This window comes from Mastomys coucha, unplaced genomic scaffold, assembly GCF_008632895.1.
Source record: "Mastomys coucha isolate ucsf_1 unplaced genomic scaffold, UCSF_Mcou_1 pScaffold15, whole genome shotgun sequence".
Lineage (NCBI taxonomy): Eukaryota > Metazoa > Chordata > Mammalia > Rodentia > Muridae > Mastomys > Mastomys coucha.
Genome location: NW_022196897.1, coordinates 140044583 through 140072433, shown reverse-complemented (window position 1 = coordinate 140072433; position 27851 = coordinate 140044583). Strand labels below are relative to the sequence as shown.

The 27851-nt window shown below is 49.6% G+C and overlaps 1 protein-coding gene across 2 annotated transcripts in view; it reads right to left on the bottom strand.

The window, feature by feature from the left end:
• Positions 1-2285: 2285 nt before the first annotated feature.
• Bpifb1 (BPI fold containing family B member 1) overlaps positions 2286-27851 on the bottom strand; it is a 33776-nt gene continuing 8210 nt past the window's right edge. Inside the window, exons 1-16 of one of the 2 annotated variants that reach the window (XM_031373728.1) lie at positions 23989-24021; positions 21362-21522; positions 19377-19515; positions 18645-18752; positions 17786-17935; positions 17148-17229; positions 13366-13429; positions 11593-11678; positions 10001-10180; positions 9566-9619; positions 8919-9077; positions 7763-7830; positions 6501-6546; positions 5518-5581; positions 4634-4710; positions 2286-2448 (exon numbers count right to left, since the gene is read on the bottom strand). In XM_031373728.1, the coding sequence (XP_031229588.1) occupies positions 2416-2448; positions 4634-4710; positions 5518-5581; positions 6501-6546; positions 7763-7830; positions 8919-9077; positions 9566-9619; positions 10001-10180; positions 11593-11678; positions 13366-13429; positions 17148-17229; positions 17786-17935; positions 18645-18752; positions 19377-19515; positions 21362-21476 (1425 nt within the window). In that variant the 5' untranslated portion in view covers positions 21477-21522; positions 23989-24021 and the 3' untranslated portion in view covers positions 2286-2415. Of the gene's footprint in view, positions 2449-4633; positions 4711-5517; positions 5582-6500; positions 6547-7762; positions 7831-8918; positions 9078-9565; positions 9620-10000; positions 10181-11592; positions 11679-13365; positions 13430-17147; positions 17230-17785; positions 17936-18644; positions 18753-19376; positions 19516-21361; positions 21523-23988; positions 24022-27851 lie in introns of those variants that run through there. The other variant, XM_031373727.1, reaches the window with a different exon arrangement.

The following is a 27851-nucleotide window of genomic DNA, read 5'->3' as shown; positions in this document are numbered from 1 at the left end:
ACCCCCTCTGTCACTCGGAAGCTGAGAGGATCATGTCCCTGCTGCCCTGCGTCTCCCCTGGGAGTCCGGGATTTTCAATAGAATTTTCTCCTTTACAACTTAGGGCGCAAGCAGGGTGCGTGTTAGCTCCAATTTCCTTTTCTCTTTTGTTTTAAACTTGTTTCTTTTGAGATTATAGTATCGGTGCGTCACTTTTCCCCTCCCTTCCCCATCCTTTTCTCAGGAGTCCCAGGCTTCACCTGGAGACTCAGGCTTGGGAGCTTGTGGGAAGACTGAGTTCCAGGAGACAGCAGAGACACAGGAAGCACACAGGAAGCGCGAGGCTGACCAGGGCTTGTTCTGAAGCGCTTCCTTCGGCCACCAGGTCAAAGGTCAGCGAAAGTTCACAGCATTTGATAGAATATGACAGAGAAGATTGAAGTTCTATATTTTAATATTACTTTTTAAAAATGTATATGTATGTGTGCGTGCCTACACGAGATTATGTGAACCACACGTGGGCATGTGCTTTGGCAGCCAGAGGGCACAAGGTTCCCTGGAACTGGAGTTACAGGTGGTCGTCAGCTGATTGATGTAGGTTCTACGCCCTCTGCAAGAGCCATGAATGCTCTTAATCGCTGATCTCAGATCACCTCTCTATCTCAAAGAGGGAGTTTTTTTTTTTTTAAATTTAATGTTTGGGTGTTTTGCCTGTATTTATCTCAGTATTGCCATATACATGCTTGGTGCACATAGAGGGCAGAAGAAGGCACTGGATCCCCTGGCACTGGAGATACAGATGGTTTTGAGCCACAATATGGGTTCTGGGAACTGACCCAGCTCTTCTGGAAGAGCAGCCAATGCTCTATCTCTCCAGGCTCAAGACTTGGGTTGTGTTGAAACACGGTCTTGTGTTGTGAGCCTAGACTGGTCTCCAACTAGTAATCCTCCTGTCTCAGCCTTCTGAGGAGCTAGGGTCATAGAGGCACCGTGTCCCTTAAGGACAATTTATAAGATATAACCTGGAATTTTTCTCTTTGCTGTTTCCGAGACTCAGATTTGAGAAGAGTTTTCACGCTCTCTGTTGAGGAAGGATGCCCTACCTGTGGGACTTGAGAACCCCTGCCTCTCGGGTCTCCTGTCTCTGGGTCAGGATGGCGGTTTCAGGGTCCTATCAGATGCAGGCCAGCACAGAGACGGTTGCTCTTCTTTCCCTTGGAAAGCAGAGCACAGAAGAGGGTGGATGGGGAAGGAGCCTGGAAGAAGAGACAGTGGCATGCTGCTGGGTGAGGGGAGAGTGCTGCCCAGGCTGTGGGGAAGGTAGGTGGTTAGTCAGCTCTAAGATCCCTCTGGTGTTACTGACATGGAACAAATGGTCTTGGTACCCACAGTAGGCTGATACCTAGATTTGAGTGGAGTGGATCTAGGAGATGACCCCGCACAACAGTGGGGAGGAGGCTGTGACCAGCTGCTGTGGGTGCCCACATTCCTTCTTATGGGAGGCCTGGGAGCTAGAGGTGAGACTGGACCTCAGAGCTGTCCCTTGCCCAGGGAGTGAGGATCTTCATCTGCCACCAGGGGATGATGGACCTGAGGACATTCAAATCCAGTGATCACATGGGGTGGAACAAATTGCCTTATGGTGACCAGGTGGCACTACAGAACATAGGTACGGCAGAAGTGTGCTTTGGCTCTGAGTACTGTCTCTTCCCAGACACTACCCCTGTCTTCCCGTAAGGGCTTTTGTGTGACTGAAGGCTGTGGGTGGGTGTGGAGAACAACGCAGGCTTAGCGAACAGATGCCTATTGTCTTGTCCCAGAACCTTGGGGCTTCAGGGAAACCACGGAGACAATGGCTGTCATGCGTGTCTGAATAGGAAAGGTTTTGCTGATAAGGTGTTTCCTGAGGTGCCCTGGAGGCCGAGTGCCTCAGTTGATCTTCCCCTCAGCTCTGCAAGGTGAGAACCACGATGCTCCCCTCTTGACAGAGAAGGGCACAGAAGCCCACCTAGGAGAAGCTGCATCCTGTTTGTCTGCCTCCAGAACCATAGGACTCAGAGACCATGTGACCCACCATACCAACAAAATCAACCAAGTATGTGTCTCCCCATCCAAAAGCCTTCCAAAAGGGAGGTGAACCCAATCACTGCTCCTGTTCTTCTGTGGTCACGCCATTTCCATGTGACAAAGACTTGTTCAGGTGGCTCAGAGGTGTCTGAACTCCACCCTCACGTCTCCGTCCATATCCCAGGCCTGCCAGAGGCAGAGTAACTCCCATGCTGGACAAAACCACCCTGACGACGGGAGCTACTGGCAAGCGTTTATTAACTGCAGGGGGATAGTCTACAAAGCAGGCTTCCACACTCCCGGCTGGGACCTGGCTGGGGCTGGCTGCTACTGTCCAGGTCTTCATCAGGAGGGAGGAGAACCAGGGTTCTAGGAGGAGGCTGGAGTGAGCTTGAGGGCACCCTGGAATGGAAGGGGAGTCAAGCTGGTTAGTTTTCTCCTTTGTGTTGGTTTTCACTTCCTGCCTTTTGGGGGTCACCCTGCTTTTGCTCTCCATGAAGGAAGGCCTGGTGTGTGTGGGGGGGACACACTTGTGCAGAGCACATAGCAGGGTCATAAATGAAGGCCTTGTATGTGAACAGTACACTCTCCTAGCAATCTGTGGCCTGGGCAGAGTATTCGTGTGCGGTGGCTGGATTGTGTAGGCCCACAGTAAAACACAATGAAATGTTATACAAGTAGATTCTTGGCTGTCTCCAAAAGACCTGGGCACCTGAGTTTCTTTAAAAAGAAATCAAAACCAAACTAATTGGAATGATAAAACTTGCTCTGATCTATGCCCTGGCACATATGTAGCAGAGGACTGCCTTGTCTGGTCTTAGTGGGAGAGGATGTGCCTAATCCTGTAGAGACTTGATGCCCCAGAGAAGGGGCATCAGGGGGCAATGAGGTGAGGATGTGTGGGTCAGGTGGGGGGAACACCCTTTCAGAGGCAAAGAGGAGGGAGGATGGGGTGAAGAACTCTTGGAGTGGGGACTGGGAAGGGGGAGCAATATTTAGAATGTAAATAAATAAAACAATTTTAAAAAAAGATTGTATTCTGATTTCTTCACAGCTCCCAGCAAAGTAGAGACGAGCAGTGACCACATGACCCTTGTGACTGTGTTCTACTGGCTCCTCTCACATACTGGCTTTAATTCACATCTATTTATTTATTTATTCTCCACTCTCTTCCCACTAATGTAAATGTTTGGTGTCTCCCAGCTATAGAACACAACTAATGCATTGTTGGCTACAGAGGAACCAATAGAGCAAAGCAGGACATTTGGAGACAGGGGATATGACTTAGATCTGGGGATTTCTCCATGATTAAATGGCTCAGGAGCTCGGTGGTCCTAATGGGCAGCTTGGGGACAAATTGGGACTCATGGGAGTCACAGGTTGGACCCAAAATGCCTCTGTAGAGCAGGGATGAACACTTTGTTACAGAAGGATGATGGGCAAGCCACCTATGGGCTTCTCTCATCATTGTGAGTCTGCTTTTAGCCATCTATCCCTCTAAATTGGATTGAATTTCTGAGGAGCCAGAGGTTTTTTTCTGATTTATTCGTTGTTGTGGACAGTGTCTGTATATAGTAGATGCTTAATAAATGTTCACTAGCCAGCTGACCAAGATGGGCACTTTACTGACTGACTCATGAAGAAGTTGGGACTAAAGTAAGAGGTTATTGGGGCAGGTGTCAGATGCAAAATCTGACAGTGCCACCAGTAGGGCACATACATATGTAGCTTTGGAAAAATGTCTCAGTTTCCCCATCTGTAAAAGGAGATCACACTAGGATCCGCCTCTGGACAGCAGAGCCAGTGTGGACATCGCTGTTAAGGCTGACACTTGTGTGAGGTGCCTGACACAGCTACAGCCCCTTTCCTAGCGGAGGCCAGGATTGTGACCTGCTCACCAACCATTTATTAAGCCTTTAGTGTGTGTCAGGCCAGGCACACTAGGGACATCTGCATGGAGAACTGAGCTATAACTCTGGTCTGCTCAAGTGGAGGTCACTTAGCCCCACAGAGGTGTGTGTGTATAGTTTGAGATCTGCAGTCCTTGGGTGCCATCTCATACCCTAGACCTCCTGACCATCTTTTCTGGAACAGTACCCACCTCAGCTTCAGAGCCTTTGGACTTGCTGGTCTTTTTGATATGACACTTCTCTATCCACAGGGCTCACCATCTTGCCTTTCAGGTGCCAGCAAGCATCACCTTTTCAGAGAGGTTCTCCCTGTCTATCCTATCAAAACCTGCAGCCCCTTTCCACCACCGCTTTCTCTTCTGAGCCTGCCTTTATTTTCTTCCCAGCCTTTATTTACTTGGTTCTGTTTACTAGTTTATATAGGTGTCTCTCTTGCTAGAGAATGGGCTCTTCCAGGGGGACAGTATTATCTGTCTCTATGGCCAGAGGACTAGGAGCCATACGTGACACATTTTACAGCATGGAGAAATATTCCTGCGTAAGTGAGTGAAAACATGAGTGATGGTACGTGGGGTAGGAGGAGCGGTGACTTTTCACTTACAGGTGCCCACACCCCGACAAGTGACCATAGGGCCACTCCAGCCCAGACAGCTTGTTTATTCCCACATGCCTCTCACCTTGCTCACAGAGCACACAGCTTTCTCGTAACCCAACGCCTTGGACATTGACATGGGGACTCCAGTTCTCAGTTTGCCTGAAATAACAAATGTTGTCAGAGAGTGGTGGGCCACTGTGGCCAGCTTGCAGTTCCTGGAGGCGAGCCTGGGATCTGGCACATAAGACCTGGTCTGTTTCCTTCTACCTGCTTGCCTGTCCTCTACTCCGGCATTCACCCAGCCCTATCTGGCCCTTTGGCATTCGCTTCTGGTTGTCCCACAGTGCATCTCATATTCCTTAACACTTGTTCAAGAACAGTCATGGCTTCCATCACCCTCTGTAGAAGTTTCTCCATCTGAGATTTCCTACTTTAGTAAAGCAAAATTAAAAATATAAAGATGTTTCAGGTACCAGCTCTCTCCACCCCTCACACATGGTGATGATGGCACAGGTACCAGCTCTTTCCACCCCTGACATACATCATTTCCTTTCCACCTAGAGGAAAGTACTCTTATTTACCCTTTCCACAGGTGGATAGCCCAAGGCTCAGGAGGACCAGGGAGCTTGTTCAAAGCCAGCAAGAGGGGTTGGGTACTTGAGCTCAGTCTGCCCAAGGCCCCTTGAGTGAGGTCTAGCTGTCTGTTTGCATCTGGTTTCAGCTGGACCTATGAACCTGGTGTCTGCCAGCTCATCCCTGCCTGCTTTAGAACTGGTATAGTAAAGGACCAGGCTGTTGAGGGGACGTCAGCAGGAGAGGCCTTCTCTAGTTGGTGACAGGAATATTCTCTGGAACGGGAAGAGTTAGAACTAGGCTTAGAAGATGGGGGCCATGAAAAAGGGGGTCCTGGGTGAAGACAGGAGGTCCAGCAGCCTAGGGGAGGGGTTTGAGGGCCGAGGCACTCACCATTCTCATTGGGCAGCAGTGCGTACTCAAGGATCTTGGTCAGGGTGTCCCTCAGGACTTCAGGCTGTGAGGGAGAGGGAAGCCATTAAAGGTCACTGCCAGGTCCTCAGGGCCATTTCAGGTTCCCTGACTTGTCTCCCCATGACAAGAGCATCCAGAAGGCATGTTGGAATACCAAGTCTCCTGTAGGCTGAAGCAGCCAGATTCTGCCCAGAGACACTGGGGAGAGAGCCCTCACTGCTCTGGGCTGTGGCTCATTGAGAACTCTCTATGCTTAGGGACTTTGTTTCAGCTGGAAGCACCTGAGAGAATTCTGCTTTTGAAGAGAAGACAGATGTCCAGATTTTCACAAATCTTGCAGTAAACTATTATTTTCCTAAACAAAACCCTCTACAAACCAATGGAGGGTCAGATGTAATAAACACCTACAGTCACAGCAGCCAGAAGACAGAGGCAGGAGGATTGTCCTGAGTTTCAAGGCCAGCTTGATGTACATAGTGAATTCCAGGCTAGCCAGATCTACATAGTGAGAACCTGTCTCAAAGAAACAAACAAACCCCACCACCTATAACAGCAAGAAAACAACAACAACAACAACAACACCAAAGTAAAACAAAACAAAGTGCAATCCCAAAGGTGAAGACAAGAGCCAGCCCAGTTGAGCTCTCGGGTTCGGGATAGGGACTTGGGAAACTGAGGACCAGAGGAGAGGGACTGCCCAGGGTCAGCGGAGGGGCTTTGTTTTATAATAGAGAGTGGTGCAGGTTTGTACATGGTTGGTGCTCTCAGCTATGTCTGCATGCAGTAGGTGCTCAGTAGAAATGGGAGCCTGCAGGCTAGACTTTGGAGTGTAGTAAGGAGACCACCAGTCCACCCCAGGAGTTCCTGTGATATCTCTTTCAAAGCAAATCCTGGTCAGCGTCTCATTTTGTAATGGCCCATTCTGGCCCCCGTTCCCTTAGAGATTATCTGTTAATACTTACATCGAACAGATTGATGTCTGAGATCATCAGCTTGATGCGTTCAATACTGTAACAGAAGACACCCATGAGAGTGGCCCCTTGGAATCTCTGTCACTAACTGTCTATTGAGGACCTGCTATGTACAAGGCACAGGCAGGTTCTCATGCGACAATGGTGAAGAAGGGAAAGTCCTTGCTTATGGTGTTCACATTCTAAAGGGCTGGATGGTAGCCCAAAGGACAGAAAACCACCCAGGGGTGGGGGAGGGTCGGTGCTCTAGTTAGCTCAAGTTCCTCATGAGAGGGTGTTCCCATCTCATGTACTTGTGTAGAAATGCCAGTCTGGTCTATCTTATCTACCATCTATTGTGTTCTATCTATCTATCTATCTATCTATCTATCTATCTATCTATCTATCTATCTATCTATCTACTATCTATCATCTATCTATCTATCTATCTATCTATCTATCTATCTATTTACTATCTATCATCTATCTATCATTCGTCTATCATCTGTCTATTGATGTCTATCAATCATCTATCATCTGTCTATCAATCATCTGTCTGTCTGTCTGCCTATCTATCTATCTACTATCTATCATCTATCTATCATCTTTCATCTATCATCTGTCTATCGATCATCTATCATCTGTCTATCAATCATCTATCTATCCATCTATCTGTCTGTCTATCTATCTATCTATCTATCTATCTATCTATCTATCTATCTATCTATCTAATCTTATCTACCATCTCTCTATCATCCATCCATCCATCCATCCATCCATCCACCACCCACCCACCCACCCATCCATCCATCCATCCATCCATCCATCCATCCATCCATAGCTAGCTATTATCTCACCCTGTACAGGCAGATCAGAGTGTTCCCCTGAGCCTAACTTTACTGCTGGAGCCTCTAGTTGGAGTCCCTGAACTCAGTGTGGGACAGAAGGTAATAGACTTTGCAGGACTGGGAGGGGTGCAGAGGCCACTTCAGTGCTGGGCCCCAAGGATTCTAGGCTGTTACCGCTTTTATCTTGAAATTTTTCAGAATGGGCTGTTTGAAGCCTTGGGTGGTGCATGCAGGCCAGCCCAGTGGTGGGGTTGGCTTGCTTTGTGGCTCCTGTAGAGTCCCTTCATTTTCCATTTGGAATTCAACCCTTAATTCAAGTCAGGCCTGGCAAGGAAGCCTTCTGTCATCAGCCCTCTCTGGTGTCCTCTGGTGGTGGATTAGAGAAACGCATCGCCTGGGCAGCTTAGCAGCACTTCACACATTTACCTGACGTTATTGAAGTTGAGCATAAGCCGGTTGCCTTCTGTGAAGAATTGAGCTTCATAACTGGCTTCCTGCAACAAGACAACCAGGCCCCAACTTTTTAAAAAAGAGAATGCATCTAGAGGGAGGATTATACAGGAAAGATTGGGGTCAAGGTAATCTTGGCTACTGGCTCTGTGACCTTGGGAAAAGTTTGAACTCTCTGACTTCACTTTCCATGCCCTACACCCTGTTTCACAGTTGCCACTTAAGCTTAGGATGACACTGGCCAACACAGTCAACACCTACTGTCTGCTACTGTGTGTCAGGCACTTCAAGTGGCTTCTCCAATAAGCCCTTCTACCTCTTGATCGGGTCCTATCAGTCCCCTGGTGTACACGGGAAGTGACTGAAGGGCAGACAGAGGAGGTCAGCAGCTATGGTAAGCCCTGAGCCTTGTTAGTATGACTGCAAAGCTCAGAGGCTAAGTCAGGCTTGCCATTCAGGGCTCAAGACTTGCATCAGCTTGACCCAGAGGGCTGAGTGCTGAGCCCCATTAGAGTGGAGCAGAGAGAAACAATTGCTCCTGCAGTGCCTCCCACTGACCATGGAGGGGTCATCAGGGAGTAAGGTTGGTCTGGGAAGTTGGCTTCCACTGTCTTTCACTGCGAGGCCAGAACACCAAGATGAACTCTCTGGGGGGGGGGGGGTATGGGGAACCAATAAATCTGTAGGCATCCCTGAAATAGTGTAGTGTAGAGCTGCACAGAGAGACCCTGCTCTAAGGAGGGGTCAACTCCTCCTATTCACAGCAGGTACTGCCTGCCCCCTTGGGGAAGCCTGGCTGGCCTCACCCCTCAAAGCCCATCCACAACTCTACCCTTCTCCAGGCTTCTCTGTCTTCCCCTGGATTTCTCTTGGCTGCATGTGGTTGCTGTCCTACTCCTTCTTTCTGGGAGGTGGGGTTGTCTCTCAGCTGCTGAATGTTGCCCGTTCTCTAGAAAATACCCCTAGCTGGAATGTAGCTGCCTTGATGGAAGTTATGGTCCCTCTATCCCTAGGGGCTGCTGGACCCCCAAAGTTCATCTCTCCTCCTCCTCTGCACACGACTAGGTGATACTCCAGTTCATAACAATGAACAGGGCGACCTCCAGTCTTTGCCACAGACACTTAAACTCACAATGCCGAGAGAGAAGAAGGGCCGGACATCTGCATTGGTGGGGAACACTTCCAGCACAACACTTTGAGCCGCTGTGGCACTGCCCTCGTTCAGCACAATATGGGGGGTGCTGTGGGTGAAGATCTTCAACATCTGAGTGGGTCCCAGCTTGTTGGCTGCCTGGAAAGCAAGACATCAGACCCACACCTGATCACAGGGCACAGGCCCTTCGTGTCCCCTGTGGTGTTTCTTGGTGCTCCAGCCTCTGTCCTTCCCAGCACTCCCTTATGGAGTGCCGTCTCCCTTCAGGGATGCTCTCCAGTTTCTTAGGTTTCTTAGCCTGAAGCAGAGCTTAGAGTTTCCCCCTTCGTCCAGCTCCAGGCCATTGTCTGCCTTTCCCTGCATTTCCCTAGACTGCCTGTGATTGCTGTCCTATTCTCCCCCACCCCTCCCGTCTGGGGGTAGGGGAATTGCCCTTGCAATGGGTCATCACCCCATAATCATCAATTTCAAGCTTCCCTGCTAGACTGAAGAAGTCTCTGGGCTTCCAGGGAGCCTGGTTCCCTTAGTGGGAAAGAAGAGAGGAGCCCACATCTGTTCCACCCTGCAGAGTCCCCTGAACAGAGTCAGGGAGCACCTAACAAGCTCCAGGTGGCAAACGGACCCACCTCTGCATTGATCTCCTTGATGTCTGTCTGTAACTGGCGGGCCACATCAGGAATCTGGAGAGAGGGAGAGGGGTGTGAGTCAGTTGCATTAATCAAGCTTCAGTAATAGGATCAGAGTATGTGTTGGCACCCAGGCTCAGGTGAAATGAGGACCCTGATCAGCTAGTGATCGGTGCTATTGGGGGTACGGGCACCATCTCTGGATTCCTCAGTATCCAGAGTGGTCTGGAGCACCTCCTGGATATTTGGAGGAGGAAACAGATACATCTGGTTTCTGAAGGCAGAACCAGGGTCAAAGTTGGGTGTTAAGGGAAGCCTTTGGTTTTAGCATTGGACATCAGAATCATTACTGGGAGTTCCCATCTCAGGTCTCCTTTCAGTGGGCAGATGGCATGGGGGTGAGTCATCCTCCTCTCCCCCCACAGTGGGGCTTACCACAAATCTGAGCAGGATTACAAGCTCCTCCTTGGGGACCAGGGTGGTCACAATGGCATTCACCAGGTCCTGCCTCACAGTCAGGCTGAAAGGGGCCCCGTCTGTGGTGGTCTCCATCAGGGAAGCCACAGAGCTGTTGAACCAGTTGGTTACCCTTGCCTGTGAGTCCAGCAGCTTGGCCTGAGGAGACACAGAGCAGATCATGGTTTGGGGACTTTGATACCCCATTGTATCCTGTAACCAACTGGAAGGAAACGACTGTGCTGAGGAGAAGGTGTTTCTCAAAGTTTCCGTGATGGATTCCTCATCCCAGTACAGCAGCATTGAGAGGTGGCTCCTTCAGGAAGTGACTGGGCCTTCGTCAATTGTTAGTGCTGTTATAGGAGTGGCCCAGCTACTGGAGGTGGGAGTAGACCATTGTGAAAGTAAGCTCAACTCCTGGTTGCCCTTGCTCTCACCCTCCCCAACTCTTCTGTCTTCCACCACAGGCAGATGCACCGTGGGGGCCCTCAACAGGAGATGCATCGTGTTCCTGGATTTCCATAAGTCTAGTAAACTTCTAATGTTTATAAATCACTCAGGTACTGTGTTCTGGCAACACAAAATAGACTAAGGCAGGAACCATTCTGTCTGTTTCCCATCATTGCATTTGTGTCAGGAAGTTTAGGTTATGAAGGCAATGGCTTGTCAGGTACCTGGCAGCCTCCCCTCCTCTCCTGACTCCCTTAGATTACCTCTACCCTCCCTTCTCCCCTGTCTCAATTTCTTCTCCCATCCTTCCCTTTGTTCTTCTGTCTCACGTTTAAAGAGATGGTATATCCCTGTGCTTCCCCAGGCTGGCCCCTAACGCCTGAGCTCAAACGATCTTTTTGCCTCCCATCTTCAGAGCACCCAGGACTGCGGCTGCATGCTACCAATGCCTAGTTTGTAACCAAAATGCATGCTTTTCATTTAGGTTTTAACCTCTTACACTCTTTAGGTGAAGGGAGGATTCAAACTGCAACAGAGCAGCAGATGGATCTATCCTACGCTGTGGTTTCCAAGACCTGAGCGTCTTGAGAGCCTGTCTGGAACTCACACTACCCACAGGATGTGCAGTGAGGGACTTTACAGGAGCCCACTGTTACTGAGCATCCCCTGTCTGGGAATCCAGTGTGGCCTCATCTCATTGTTTCCTGAGTATAACCACTTATATTTTACAGCCACAGAAACAGAGGAGAAACCTGCCTAGAGCTTCACAGCCAGGGAGTTATGGTCTGGGAGTTAGGGCTGTATGATCCTTGAGGATGCTTCTGTCCTGAGCCCATGTTGCAATGCCATCAGAAGTTTGAAGTTTGGCAGGAGATTGCCTGAGAGAAAGACCCAGAGACCCATACACACACAGGGTCGAGGTCTGAGGTCAGGTAGGGAGCCATGATGTGCTACCTGCTGGCTTTCACAGGATGCTTGGTGTATGATGTCATCAGCTACATGCCCTGATGATGTGTAGATGCTGGTCCCTGGGCTGTCACAGAAGAAGAGCTGGTCCCTGGGCTGTCACAGAAGAGCTGGTCCCTAATGTCCCCAGTATGCTCTGAGGTCTGGACACTCACCTTCAGGTTCAACAGGATATTACTGTCCTGGATAGCAGGAGACAGAAGGCCAAACTCCAGGGCTCCAGGGCTGAGGGCAATGGGTTCTGCTCAGGGCAAGAAGAAAGAGTGTGAGGATGGAGGGTGTAGTTGGGTGGGGTGATTTTCTACTGCTGCTTCTTTCTGACCATTAGGGACACTGCCAGAGTCAGGAGAAATGATGCTGTTGGTGGTAACCATGGCAACCATTGCAGGGCTCGCTCCAAGCACCAGCATAGAGCTAGACTTTCATGTGTTTAAAGCCTGTGCTTCCCCCACCTAATTGTAACCCACTCTTCAAGGCAGGTGGGGGTTGGGACTGAACTCTGGTGTGCACTCACTAATTCACCCATCATCTATGTTTGTCTTAGTTTCCCCCGCTTGGTGGACAGGTGGTAGAGACACCTCATCTGCCCAGATATTGGGTGGAGAATGAGAGTGCATGAGCCTGCCCTACCCTGCTTCAGCCCCTGTCACTGAGAACAGAGCAGCTAGATAGACTTGGGAATTTCTGTAACATTAGTGCCTTCTAGCCTTGGAACTGATGTTTCTCTCTCTCTCTCTCTCTCTCTCTCTCTCTTTCTCACCCCTCTCTTACACACACACACACACACACACACACACACACACACACACACACACATCTAATTGGAGCAGGAAGAATCAGGTCCCAGCCTTCCCTAACACGAGTCTTCTCTGTGAGCTCAGAGGTGGCATAGTTTCCCCATATGGTGCCTCAGTTTCCCCATATGTGCAGTTGGACAGTTGAGTGCACTAAGGAAGTGAGATGGTACATATATAGTGCTCAGCCCTGGATTTTGCCCTCATATGCACTAGGGCCTTAGTGATTTGTTCTGCTCTTCCCATGTTGCTATGGCTACTCTTTGATGCGCCTCTTTGGATTTTAAATCATAACATGGTAGAGTTTTCTTCCTCTTTGTTGATTCCTATTATGAGAGGGTTGAGTAGGACCAGTTTGCAAGGTTGAACACAGAAGTTCATGTCTTCTCCTTTTTGCTATTCTCAGGGAGGGAGAAATGACATTTGTTCTGAACATACAACTCACCTCTGCCCTTGTTCCCTCCTTTCAGAATCACACAATAGTCAGTCTACCATCCATCCATCCATCCATCCATCCATCCATCCATCCATCCATCCATCCAATCCATCCATCTGTCCATCGAGTGTGCATTTATTTTTAAACAACTCTGTGTCAGGCAGAACATCTCCTGTATGCCCAGAACTCTTCTATAACCTTTAGATGTTGACTATAATCCTTTGAGGTTGGGAGGTAGAAAGTCTCATTTTATAGATGAGGAAACTGGGGACAAGGAGGGAGAGTGACTCCCCCAAAGTCAAGGAGCAAATCAGCAGTTTTAACCCTTGGGATCGATCCACTCTTTTACAGGGGTTGCCTAAGACATTATAAAACACAGATATTTACATTATGATTAATAACAGTAGCAAAATTATAGTTAGAAAGTAGCAACGAAAATAATTTTATGGTGGGGGGTCACCAACACATGAGGAACTGTATTAAAGGGCTGCAGCATTAGGAAGGTTGAGAACCACTGCCTTGCACATCTAAGGTGCTCATGAAGTTGAAGCTGCGGTGTCTGGCCAGGGCTTAGCAGGTGCCTGTTCACCTGTGCTGGCCCAAGGTGCCGAAAGAGTGTTCTCTCCTGGGTAAAGGCGGGGCCTGAAGCCTAAACCCACAGTCAAGGGAAAGGCAGTGCAGACAGCAGAGCTCCCTACCTGTTGTCAGTGTCAGGAAGTCTTCGTACATGTCATCAAAAGCCTGCTGGATCACAGGGCACAGCTGCAATAGCACAAAGTCAGGGCTATCAGTGAAGAAGCAGCCCCTTGCCCACTGCTTCCCAGGCCTCTCCTAGTCTCACTGTAGTGCCCCAGCCAGTCAAATGTTCATCTGTGGAGTCTGTGGAATCTGAGGATTCACAGATTTGCACATCTCCGACCCACCTTGCTCTTCAGCATCCACAGCTGTCCTAGGGTCCTTTTGCCAATGGTTTGCCTTTTGTCTTGTGTCCAAACTGTCCCTGGCTTGCAAGCTACCCTCCCTAGGACACTCACAAGTGCTAAAAGGAGCACATAATTTCCTTAGAGCAAACTAAGAATTCACTTATTCATTCCATGAAAACAGAGCTCCTCCCGGGTCAGACTCTAGAACAGAGGGCCAGCTGGGCTGTCCCACCCAATGCTAAGCAGTCTCTTGATCTTTGGTGAGGTTCTAGTCCCAACAGATAGTCCTGTGCCATCAAGTTCTTTGCCTAACATGGACAGCAGTTCTCAGTCTGGGATGATTTTGGTCTCTGGCAAGACATTTTTTTAGTTATCATAATGTGGCCAACGAGCCATACTGACATCTAGTGGACAGAGGCCAGACACTACTAAATATATCACCCACAATAGCCCAGCCCCCACAAAAAATATCTGTAGCCCCAAGAATCAGCAGTGTGGATTTAGTGGTTCTGCTGATAGGGGGCCAGGGAGGCGGGAGTAGACGTTTGCCTTGCTGTCTTTAGGACCCGAAGACCTTTTGTCTGATGTCTAGCTGCCCTAATGGAAGGACTGTCTAGCTGGCCATCCCCTATTCTTGTGTGATGGCAGTGCATTTTGAGAAATGTTAACTTTTCTTGTGAACAGTGTTTCCCTGTTCCCATTGGCTTTCCCAACTCATGACCCAGAGAGGAGGAGGAATAGAGGGGGATATCCCCCTGGCCCCTAGTACCCCATCCTTCACTTCTAATACCCTGGCCACGTATTAGAGTCTGGGGCACAAGGGATCCCACCAGACCTTTTGAATCTAGGATGGGGTGGGACATCCATATTTTGGAGCCTTCAGATAGTCCTGAAGCACAGGCTGCATGAGTCCTGTCCACACTGAAAAGGGCTGCTTTCCTTCCCCCGTGAGCTTCTTTCCGAATGCTCTGCATGACCTCCTTCATACTCTGTGACCCACAACTGTGACCACAGCACCCTGCCTCAAGTGACCTTGCAAACCCACAGGTCAGAATTAGCTTGGAATGCCAAGTTCATGTCACTTCTTCTGCTGGGAAAAATGTTTTTCTATTCAAATACAATTCTGACTAAATCTTTGAATATATCTGCACCTGGGTCCTACTTCCAGAAACTCCATCTTTAAAAAGTAAAATTCTTAAAACTATGTCTGCTGGTCATGTTGGCATATGCCTTGGGATCCCCACCCTTGGGATATGGAGGCAGGAGGATCAGGGATTCAAGGCCAGTCTGTGCTGCATGATATCCTTTCTCCCACACCCACAACTCTCATATAAGTGTTGAGAACAGACTATAGCCTTCCCTAAAAAACTGAAATAAAAGAACCCGCATTTCCCTGGGCCAGATGACCAAGGTCTGACAAATTGCTGCCATTGAAACCATAGACCTGTGAATTCATTGTTATTCAGCAAATCTGACATTGTAGAAAGACCTGTATGTCTTTGTCTATGTTCCTGGCACAGCATACTCATGGCAGTAAGAAAAGATCATTTAACAAAGTGATTCCTTTTCATCTCCCTTTAAAACCACCTTTTGGATATGCACCTCTGCTAATGCTCAGGGGTTTAAAGTTCTAATAACAATAAACTGTTGGCTTGACTTGGAAGTCACATATGTCTACTTATTTTCCCTCTATCCTGACCTTCCCTCTTCCAAGAAGAACCAGGAACTAACCTCCTTTCCCTTTCTTTCCTTTCCCTTCCTCTCCCTCCCTTCTTTCCTCCCTCCCTCCCCTCCTTCCCTCTCCCTCCTTCCCTCCCTTTTTACCTTCCTTCCTTCCTTCCTTCCTTCCTCCCTCACTGAGGATTGATCCCAGGCCTCAAACATGTAAGCAAGTGCTTTACCACTGAGCTACATCTGCAGCTCTTTTGGCTTACTTGTTTTGAGGAAACAACAAGGGAAAGACCTTGCCAAGTTGCACAGGCTGGCTTTGAACTTGCTTTGTAGTCCAGGCAAACTTTGAACTGTGACCCTCCTGTCTTAGCCTCCCAAGGAGCTGGGATTCCAAGCCTATTCCAGACTAGTCAGCATTGTTTCTTAAATTAACTCTTATCAAATATAAGATCCAGGGGCTAGAGAGATGGCTCAGCTGCTAAGAGTGTGTGTCAGTCTTCCAGAGAGCCCAACTCATAGCACCTATTCCAAGCATCTCAAACCTGCCTGCAATTCCAGCTCTGGGAGTCAGATACTCTTGGCCTTGGTGGGCACCCATGTTTGTAGACTGTATTCCTTCTCTTACACCCATCCATATACATAAGATTAAGAATAAAGTAGGTCTTTATAGTAAAATAAAATCTCATTTGAGATTTCTTCTATATTCTCTCTCTCTTTTTTTCTTTTATGTTTCTGTACCTTGTATGCTAAGAAAGTTCCTTATTGCTGTGGTACATCCCAAGCCCTTAGGTTTTTGATAATTTGAGACAGGGTTTCTCTGTGTACCTCTAGCTGTCATGGAATTCATTCTGTAGACCAGGCTGGCCTTTAATTCGGAGATCTGCCTGCCTCTTCTTCCCAAGTGCTGGAACTAAAGACATCTATTCCCTGGCTAAAGCATCGTGAATTTACAGTGGAAATCACTGATCAATATGGATGAATCCACCTACAACATTTCAGTTTACCCATGGCAGATTAAGGGCATATAAAATGAGAATCACTGGGCTTGCCGGTGTCTTCTGCTGTAGAACACTTGCCTAGTAGGTGTAGAGCCCTGGGTTCTATCCTTCTCAATTCCTAACACACAGCCTGAATTTACTGACTCAGAAGAAATGAATGCAGCTGGATCTGGAAAGCTGCGGTACTTACAAACCACAGCGGGACAGCTGAGCCACACCCTGCTTATGATAACATTTCAGGACAAAATACAGGATGTTCAGGAATTTCTGGCTTGGTTTTTAAGATCAAAGTATATATACTTACATAAAACATATTAAAATACATTTAATAAAGATAGAAAACCCATCCTTTACCAGGTATTTTGCTCTGCATCCACTACTGTCTATTGCTCTTGAGGTAATGTCTACTGTCTGATGCTCTTGAGGTAATGTCTACTATCTGATGCTCTTAAGGTAATGTCTACTGTCTGTTGGGTGGCAACACTACACAGGAGCATGCTACTGTGTACCTTCCTCCAGCTCTGCTCCATGACATCACTTTAGTAGATAAAAGTCAGCCTGAAGGTAGGATGTATAACTGGGAAGTCAGCAAAAGCTACAGGTAGGGTTCCCTCCCTCAACCCTTTTAGAGACAAGTGTTAAAATCATAAACCAGCACTGATCAAGGCCTCCTGAATTTTCGGTTTTCCTGTTACCTTGACCTCAATGATCTCACTGGGTCAGTGGCTCAGTTCATTGGCTCAGCGGTTCTTTGCTTTGTTGAAGGGATTATCCAGTCCCAGAAGGATCCCACCCAAGGAGACAGAACTCATATGGTACCAACTTGCATTTCCATTCTAGTCCTACAGGGGTGCCATCTCCATAGGCCAGAGGCCTGATTTTACTCACGTGGGTTTTCACTATTTGGGGCAGGGCTGGCACCAGGAGATTCATAACATTCTTTGCCAAGGAGTTGACCACGAACGAGAGCCTTTGACAGAGAAGAGCCGGAGATTAGGGAGCTTGTAAGAGAGAGGGCTGTCCCTGCTTTATAGAGGTGACATGGAATCCTAGGAGGAAGGTGCCAACAGGCCCCCTGGAGGTGGCATTGCACTCTTGAATGGGTCATGCTTGCTGTAGCTGCCATTAGCAGCATTTTCTGTATTAGGTAGGTGAAATATGGGAAAGTGACCTGCCCAACATCACCCAGGCAGTCAAGGGAGAAGGTAAGCTTGCTTTGGGCCCACCTAGGCCTGCCTGGGTGGTCTGAGCCCTAGACGGAGCCACTGCTCTGTCTGCAGGTGTTTCCCCACCCCCACTCTCCCACTTGCACCCACTTCCGTACCCACCCTCCCAACCTGGTGGTGCTGCCATTGCTGCTTCCATCTTTGCTACCCCGAACTGCCTTTGGCGTCTGGATTCCCAGGAAGGAGCCCCAGATCCAGAGTCAGAGGGATGTGTGTCTATTCCTCCAGTGTTGTCCATGAGCGCAGTGGGTAGGGCCATGGTCTGCCCCTTCTACCAGTGTGATAGAGCCCAGCACTCACTTGTGAAGCAGGCTGAGGCGCAGGGTGCTCTCACTGCTGGAGCAGTCGCTGAGGTTCAGGCGGGCGGGGCCACTCGTGCTCCTCTCCACCCTGATGAGGGCTTGGACCTCGGTGCTCATTTGGAACTCCACTATGGTCTTGATCAGTGGCCTGTGGGGACAACGGCAGTGAGAATGGGTGCTGTTGACGTCTATGCGGGAACCACAGCTGTCTGTCTGTCCTCACTGTCTCTTTTGCTGGTTCCCGTCATCCCTCCCACATCTGGAGTCCCGGAGCTCTCTGGTCTCGACCTCACCACTTACGGATGCCAAGTCACACCACACTGTCTCCTGGCCTGCCTCTTTCGAACCTTGTCCTCTTGGTTGCTGGCTGTTCCTCCCGGATTGTTGTGGGAGCAGACCCTGAAGTCATTCTCGATCTCTCTCCATATCCAATTCCTGTTGTTTTTGCTTCCAGCTCATAGCTAGAGTCTGTTTCCTCCTCTGCTCGCTTGTCCCAAACCTGGGCTTCAGCCATCTCTGTCTCCTCTAGAGCTGTTGCAGGACCTTCCATGTGGCATTCCTGCCTCCACTCTGCCACACTGTTTTCTCCTTAGCTCAGACCTTCTGTTGCCCTTGGCTCCCACATTCCATTAAAGCCGAGTTCTCTTCTTGTCACATAAGGACCTGCACCATCAGTCCTCAGCAGCTTGCTGAACTCATTTCTAACCACTCTCCACTCCTTCCCTTCTCTTTATCATTCCTGCCCCAGGACCTTTGCACTTGCTCTTCTAACATTGGGATTTATTTCTAGATACCTGCATGGAGAGCGAGTAGATGAAACTGTTAGGTTAGCTGTGTCTGATTCAGGGGACACTCACGTGTTTAATCCAGCAACCATGTCCAGGGGGATTCTGACCACCAGCTCCTGGTCATAGATTGAAGGCTGCACAACCAGCTGGAGGATGTTAGCAGAGGTGACCTTCATCCTGGGCAGGGTGGAGGGTAGATGAGAATCATGTTCATGCTCAGACGAGTGTCATCCCCAAGCCTGTACCCATTCTTTTCCCTGACTTTCTCATACCTGAGCAGAACCTGGATCCCAAGCCTAGTTTACTAATCCTTTCCATGTTGGCCCTACCTCTGTCTCTCCCCTTCACCCTTGCTTGCCTCTCTTCAGGTTCCTTGGCTTCTAGCCTCAGCCTGTTGCGGTGACAGTAAGCTCCTCTGTGACCTGATCCTATTGTCCTGTCATTCTTTGCTGTTGGGGTTTGAACTGCATGACGCTTGCCCCTCCATGGTTTGGCCCCATGTGTCCCTTCACTTGAAATGTCAGTTTCTTGGTGTCCCTGACTTAGTCATGATCTCCAATAAAAAGCACCTCCTGATTCTAGCACTCTCCCACCTGGGGCCACCTTCCTATGTGGCTGCCCTCTTAGAGGTACCAGTAACACTTCCTTATGGTCACCACTAGCCATTCTAGGGGCTTTTCAAAAGAGGGACTTAGTCGGGTCCATCTTCGCTACTGTCCGTTGACCGAGGCTGAACAAGCAGCATACGTAGGCAGAGGTGTGGGGGAAGAGATGGCTCCCAGTGCTGTCAGGCCCACTCACCAGATGATGTATCTCAGAACGGTGCGCACGAGGCTGTCCAGTATGGGGATGCTGCCAGACTTATCTTGCATGGCTCTGAGCAGTGGCAACTCCTGGAGGATGGCAGTGGCATCGTGGTCCTTCAGTGCCTGGGTCAGGTCTGCCGATAGATGCAAGGATTAGATGTCAAGAGGAGGAGGGGCAGTAGCCTAGCAGTGACCCTGGGTTGAGAGTAGCCATCACTCAGGACCCCTTGGATGTGACATGCAGTGAGGGCTCCACCTTTTCAGCCTGATCGTCTTCACCAAGTAGATGGGCCCTGGAGGGTAGTATCCCTGGGTGGACAGTACGGCTGGAGATAGTGGGAATCATCACACCCAGGATGGTGCCAGTCACTGTTAGGATGATGGACCTGTGTCTCTCTTCTCCCTACCTAGCAGCGAATACTTCTTGAGCTGAGCATTCTGTTGGGGACAGTTTTGAGGCCAAGCCACACCTGATAGCGACCTTAGTGTTTACCCTATTGTCCAAAGTGCTTTAGGAGCTGAGCAGAGGAAGGGACAAATGAGAACAAGGACCCTGGGGCCAGTCCCTGCTGGCTTTCCACCAGTGGCCAGAGCCCATTTCATAGGCAGTGTGCCACCACTGTGCCAGCTCTGTGCTAATGGGGATGGACATTTCATCTTTGTCAATTGGCGGTCTTAAACCCTATCAGCATAGGCTTTCGAGGGACACGGAGTGGAAAGTCCCTGATGCATTTTTCTGATCAGCCCCCTGTGGTGTCCCTGCCCAGGTAATGTGGACCTGCCAGTCGACAAGATTCCTGAAGGCTGAGAGTAAGCTTTGAGGGCCTCTGGCAAGCATCTAGGAACCACCCAGAGGTGATCCCCCGGGAGATAAAACAACTTCTCTCTCCAGGGAAGATACCATCCAAAGGATGTCATCAGCTCAGGACAGGGGTGTGCGTGGCAGCTTCTCTTTGCTAGCAGCGGGTCAGCGCTGGCCTAGCACAACCTATCAAGCTTCTCTCCACCCAACAATGAGTCATATCCCGTCCCATGAGGCCTGGGATGGGGTCTCCGATTCTGAGTTTGTTCTGCCCTTGGGTGCCACCTCATTTCTGGGTGCCCTTTAGAGATTTCCCCCCCTTAGGCAAATCCTCCTTCCCTTGATGCTCCATTATGGCTCTTTACATTAAATATCTCACCCCAGGTTTACGGTGTGGCTTTTGTCTTCTAATGGAGTTAGTCAATACAGTTTCCTTGTGGCTCCTTGTGCTCAGTGGTCACTTGCTTGGGTGGGTCCACTGACTCCTCTGTAGGGGATCCTGGGAATCTTCTCTCAAACTACCATTGGCAATAACTCCTTGGCTGCTTACCCCAAGGGTCCCATAGCTCACATACCACATGCTTGAAAATCATTGGATTAGCCTTAGGTCATTTGCTTCCCCTAGCCTTTGAAACAGTGCTTGTCTACCAAGCAGTTGCCACGTTACCATAGAAGACATGTATCAATGCCTGGGTGGAGATGCTGCCGATGCTGCCAAGTGTCCTCTAACACACAGGACTGAGTCCCATGGCAGAAATGCACTGGAGAGAAGGCTGCCTAGAGAGCCTGGGACTCTCCTCACTTCCTGTGGTATTGGGAGTTCCCGTTGGCCCAGGGAGGAAGGCCTTCCCATGTCCTTACAGAGAATAAGCGTAGGTTCAGGGCCAGGCCTACAGTCATGGATCTGGAGTAACAAACCCTGGGGGTAGGACTGAAGTCATTAGATTCTGCCCACTAGTAGGTGTTTGGAATAATATGTGAGGACATCTTGACATTATGGTCTCTTGAGATCATGCTATCCCAGACCTTTTACCTCAGCCATTACTTGTCTCACTTACGCCTGGGGCTCCACCCCTGCCTGGTATTTTCCTTTGATAAGGAACTCCCTTCCTTTTTGGAGGACTGCTCCATCTGCCCCTTGCTCTGTGGTGCTGAGGTTTCGGGGGCTCAGGACTTACGTTTCTGGATGACTTCTGGGCCAAGGTTGAGCACTGCAGGAGGACTGAGGTTAGCTTGGACTAGTGTGGCTCCCAGCAAGCCACAGAGGAGGGTGATAATCCATGGGCTGGCCATCTTCCTGTATGTCGCTGAGAAGTAGGCAGCAGGTAGTAGATAGGACCTGTGGTAAGCACAAGGGTCCTGCTAGCTGGACAGAGGGGCCCGAGGAGGCACATAATGCCTGGTAGCCTGGGTCACAGTGTCCGGGAGAGACATTCAGGGTAGTGGCTAAGAGACAAGACCTAGCTGTGCATCCTTGAGTCATCAGCTAAAGCTCAGATACCTCTGTGCTTCAGGGTTCTCCTCTGGCAAGTGGCATGAAGAAGTTTCATTTCACACAGTCTCTGGGTTTAACAGTATCTGGAAATCATTCAGTGTGATGTCTTTCCCATAGAAAGTACTTGGCAGACATTAGCCATTTCCTTGCAGAAAACCCACAAGGATCTCCAGAAGGCTGGCTCCAGTTTGTCCACAGCCTTTCAGACAGAGACCATTCATTCACTCGGCAATTATGTATAAAGCACCGCAGCCAGGCTCTGTGCTGGGTGTAGGGACACAGTCAGGAGGGGCCAGCAAGGTCCGCCCTCCCAGAATGCACAGCCCAGAGCAACCCTTCTTTTGAGCAATGCTTAAAGCAGTCATTTCTTGTCCCACCTCCACTCTCAGCCATGGTACTTTCTGGGAGAAGTGCTGTGGTGCTGGGTTGTCTGTCCCTTGACAACCTGCCACCCTCCATAGGGCAGAGAGGTGGCACCTTCATCCCTGGTCAGTTCTCCTGCCCACACTCCTTACTTGGAACTTCAGATTTCTGCACACTGTCTTGTTTAGAGAAAAAGGTGGCATGGTCCTTAGGACCCCTGTGGGTTTCTTGTCACCAAAGACAAATGTGGCACTGGGCGACGTGTCTGTTGTGAAATGCTGTGAGACACTGTAGTCAAATCAGAGTTCTTGACCAGGCTGTTCGTTCTGGGAGGGAGGACCTTGCTGGCCGCTTCTGACTGTGTCCTTACACCCACCACAGAGCCTGGCTGCGGTGCTTCCTACATGATTGCCTAGTGAGTGAATGACCTCTGAGAGACTGGACAAACTGGAGCCAACCTTCTGGAGATCCCAGTGAAGCCACAGGATCCCCATCCCTGAGTGTCAGCAGCCTGAGGGGAAAGGGACATGTGGTGGGCCTGGGAATCAGATAGACTCCAGTAGGAGGCCCTTTTTTTTATGGCTGGCTCGGTGACTGTGGATGAGTGACTTAACCTTTTGGAGCCCCTGAGCAGCTGGCTAACCGGAGATGATATTAGCATTCAGGAGGGCAGTTGTGAAGGTGAATGCATCTGTGGCTTGATACTGCTCATGATGAGCCTGACAACGAGGATGGTGACTACTGATCCTGGGGTCTGAGGAAACCATGCCACAGTCAAAGCCAGACGGTAGAGCTGACAACCTACATTGTTTGACATGGCAACCATGCCATCAAATGGTGTCTTTGTCAAACACTTTGGACCCTGTCTACTCCCTTCTCCTGCTCCCTCCTCAGCCTCCACATCAGAGGAATTCTAAACTCAGAGCCTGTAGCATTGCTTCTTCTGGGAGATACTGTCTCCCCCAAATCCCAGCCTGTGCCCATCTACCATTTGCTCCTCATCTCCTGCCCTCTTCATGGACCAACTGTGTGGTCCAAAGCCCCTGTCCTCATTATGGACACACTACGTATTCCTCAACGCCTGCCTTCTCTATAGTCATACCATGTGGTCCATAGTCCCTTCCCTCTTCCTGGACCCACTATGTGGCCCTCAGCCCCTGCTCTGTTTATAGATCTTCACATGGTCCTCAGTCCCTGCCCTTGTCATGGACCCATTATGTGGTCCTCAACCACTGCCTTTTTTTTTTTTGGTTTTTCAAGACAGGGTTTCTCTGTGTAGCCCCAGCTGTCCTGGAACTCATTCTGTAGACCAGGCTGGCCTCAAACTCAGAAATCTGCCTGCCTCTGCCTCCCAACTGCTGGGACTAGTGCTGGGCTAGTGCCTCCCAAGTGCTGCACCACCACCGTCCGGCCACTGTGTGGTCCATAGTTTCTGTCCTCATCATGGACCCACTATGCAGCCCTCAACCTCTTTCCTTTTCATGGATGCCTTTTGCTCCTCTCCAGCATCCACTCAGCTTTGCATCTTGTACACCATCTCTTCCAGGAAGGCTTCTCTGACTCTTTCTCTGGTCCTGGGCCTTCCTTAAACACAGTACACCCACAATGGTCACCTGGGAGTTCCCTGAGGGCTGCTGTGACGGATGCTTCTCTTTGTCCCCAGCAACAGCTCAGCACACACAGACATTGCACATCCGCTGTGTGCAGAGTGGTTTGAAGTCCCTAGACTGGAGAAGACCAACCTGTCTTATGCTTCCATCTTTGTTCATGGCTTTTGGATGAGAATACCAGGGCCTCTCTGCCTCTCTCCTTGACCCCCAGAAACCATAGCGGACAGGGGCATTATTAGGCTCAATTCTTGCCCAGCAGTTCGGCTAACCTCAGCAAGTCTTCCCTGTGAGGAACCTTTCTGACTGTCCAGGCTTCTAGACCCTCCTCCCGTTTTACCTGAATGTGCTGGAGTCCTGGATCTGCCTGCTCTTCTCCTGGGTGGTGAGTTTAGAGACCCAGTCTTATATCTTGCATCCTGACTTGGGCAGCCACCCTGAGCATGTGGACCAAGACCTCAGGCTGGGCCGAGGTCTCCAACGTAAATATTTACTGCTCTTGGTGAACCAAAGCACTTCCTGGAAGCAGTCCTGGAACTCCAGCTCCCTGGGGTTTGGAGAAAGGAGGGTCTAAGCTGGCTGGAGGGACAGAGGGAGCACTAGGGAAGATGGCAGACACACAGCAAGCCTTACAAGGGCTCCCCGCATCCAGGAAAGTCACTGTCACAGGATCACATAGTGGTCTTTGCAGCCTCTACAGCCAGAAGAGTGAGGATCCCCAGGGAACAAGAAGGTATTTCAGTTCAACATGACTCTAGCTGGTATTGGTTCAAACTTCTGAACTCTGACCCGAGTAGGTTATTATAGGCATACTTAAGCACAGCGCTTTTGGTGAAAACTTATTTGGCGATAATGAAATCAGTTTCACATCCGCAGCAAAGCATGTGTAACTCTCCCTGAGGGACAAAGCAAGCTAAATGAAGATGAGTCATGACATGCATTAGAACTCCTATAAAGATATAGGAGATAAAGATATCTCCTATAGAGATAGCTTCTATAGATTGACTGAGGAAAACTAATTTACAATGAGGGTCTTGGGGGAGGATCTGGCACTGGAAAAGTCTCTAGCCATACAGATAGAGCCAAGGTCACCATGCTAATAAACATGTCCTCTCCCAGCCTGGTGGGTGGATTCCAGGCTATGCTTTTCTTTCCCTGAAGGAACAACTTGTGTGTTTAACATTCCAGGTTCCCCTGGTGCTAATCTGTGAGCACAAGGACCTCCGTGCCTCCTCCAGGACCGTGATGAGCATAGTCGCAGTCACGATGAATGAACATCTCTGACGTGGCAGACAGCACCTTATGTTTTCCATCAGATAGGTTGATGGGTGTCATCCTCATGCATGGTAAGCCAGTCACTGGCCTCCACAGTCAGGAAACCTAAGAGCCACGAGTCCAAGCAGAAATCTGGCTTCAAAAGCCGTCTGGGGACATCTCCACAGCATGGTAGATGCAGGAAGTTTGTTAGGGGACAAAGTAGGTTCAAGCCCTGGCTTCACCTTATTCACTTGAAGTGACTTGGGACCCCGAGCCTCTTGATTTCCATACGTGAAATGGGAGTACTCAAGCTCCTCTGTCTCACAGGGCACATAGCTGAGGACATGGCCTACTCAGAGGAATGCTCAGGAGCAGAGAGTTTGGGGCTGTTCTCATTGTTACTGCTTACAACAGGATGAGGTCTGTCGAGAAGTGATTAGACAGTTTAGTCAGGGCAACCACATGGCAGGGAGGGAGGCATGGCCTTGCCCATCACACCCACTTCCATGCAACAAGGACACTACATCTCTACTCACTGATTCCTTTAAGGGAATAGGTGTGAATCCCCCTCCCCGACCCTGCTACTCCTTTGCTGTGCTTCCTTGGGCAAAGGGCTTCACCGCTCAGGGCCTCTCTAACCTCCTTGGTACAATGGAGGTTCGAGGTAGTGCTGTCTACCACGCTGAGATATGGGCCATACGCCCTTGTCACAGGCCTTGTCACTGGTCATCTTGTGACCTGAGATGCTTCATTTACACTGCCAGGAAGGCAGTGAATATTTGTGGAGGTAAAGAATAATGAGTGATGGACCATAGGCCCAGGGACAAGAGTGAACTGGCCAGAGGGACCATGGTCACCCTTGCCTGGACACACTTAGCCATACAGTACCATATGGGAATTAACAATTCTGCTTTTTTCCAGGAACATTGGACGGTTAACAGATAATGACTTGTTCAAGGTCACAGGACCAGGGGTGTCAGGGAGGGGATCGTGAGACCACTCACCTTAGCCACACACTCCTAAACACTCTGGCCTGGTGACTCCTGGTTAATGTTAGAGCCAGGAGGGATACTGATGTGACCTTTGGACACATGTCTTAGCTTCTATCTGGAAGTGGTAAACTATGGATTAAAGCTAGGGGATCCATTGTTAAGCCTTGTCCCCATTTGTATGGTGATGAGAGAGGGGCAGTGTCCCTGAGGTCATCACAGTCTTTGGCTGGTCATGGAGGAAAAGTGTGGTTTGCATCCTGCCGTGTCTGGAACGCTCAATAGGTCCTGAACACCCAGGGCAAGCTGCTGCAGAGCCAGGAGGGCTCCCTGGTAGGACCCTGCCAGTGCCTCGGGCACATGTGCAGAGAGACACACACCCCTGCTTGGTTCCTCAGCTGCCATGCCTGTTGCCCATGGACAATGTCCCTCTGTGGGGTGGTGGATCTGGTGCCAGGGCCAATGCCCGCATCTACTCTAGCTTCTTGCTTTTTGGCTTGGCCTACTCGGGGTTGAGTAGGCATTACTGAACCCCTTGGGTTGTGTACCTGGTCCCATGTGGTCCTACCCTGCACCTCTTCCTCTGGTCTCATTTCTCTCAGATTTTCACATTCTTGGGTGCATTCTCTCCCTAGAACTTCTCACACCTCACAAAAGCTCCCTTGTGGACCCGGAGAGATAGCTCAGTGGTTAAGAGCACTGGCTGCTCTTACAGAAGACCTGGGTTCGATTCCCAGCATCCTCATTTGTACCTCCAATTCCAGGAAAGCCAACACCCTCTCCTGCCCTTTCTGTGCATTGTACACATACTTGGTTCAAAGACACACATGCAGACAAAATGCCCATATACATAAAATAATAAAGTAAAATAAAAATGGAATAATAAAGCTCCTCTGTGGTGGTAGCCAGAGGGAAACCCTGGAGTTTGGCAAACGTTCACCTTCTCCTGCGCCTGAGTTATGGCCTCTTCTCCCTTCTGAGGAGAAAGAGCTTACACCATCACCCACTGAATGGCAACGCTACCACCATTCCAGAGCTATTCTCACCAGATACCTTCAAGACCCAATCCAGGAGGGGTTATCTCCCCAGCCTGGTCCCTGCACACACACACATACAGAGACCAGAGACTGATGTCAGGTGTCTACCTCTGTTTCTAAACCCTCTACGGCTCTCTATCTTATTATTTTCTTTTATAAAATATATTTTTGAAGTTTTTATTTATGTGTCCGTGTGAGTGTATGTCATGTTTATGTCATGTTCACACAGGCCAGAAGAGGACATCCGGGAACCAAACTCAGGTCCTCTGGAGGAACAACAAATATGCTAACTACTGAGCCACCTTTCTAGGGCTGAATGCATCCTAGTTGTTGAGACACTCTCTCACTGAACCTGGAGCTCATTGATTCATGTAGCCTGGTTGGCCCGTGAGTCCTCAGAATCTGCCTATTTCTGGCCTTGACATGTGCTGGGGTCCCACACATGCTGCTGCCCCAGGCTTTTACGTGGGGGCTGGGGATCCAAACTCAGGTCTACATGCTTATGCAACAGGAATTTTATACGCTGAGCTATCTTCCTGCTTCCTCCCTTCCTCTGTTCTCATGTAGTCCCCTCTTGGTCTCTCTGTCTTCACCTTTAAGTCTCTTTCACCAAAGATCCAATTCTACCCAGCGGCCATTGGCCCTTTGTAAACGTTGTAAAGCCTTCATAGAACTTGCCAAAGCATGCAGTGCTTCTTGCACGAGAACCAAGCTCTAGGAGGCCCAGCACAGCTGGCTGCTCATCTGAGTCCCCTTTCCATACTAGTTTGCCCTACTGTCTTTTCATTCCCACCTCAGGGCCTTTGCACATGCTGTGCCATCTCCCAAGCTGCTGCTTTTCACCTGCCAGGTCTCAGTCTCTCTCCGTGGAGAGACCTATGCTTATCACCTGGCGAGAGCAGGGCACTCTGGCTATACAC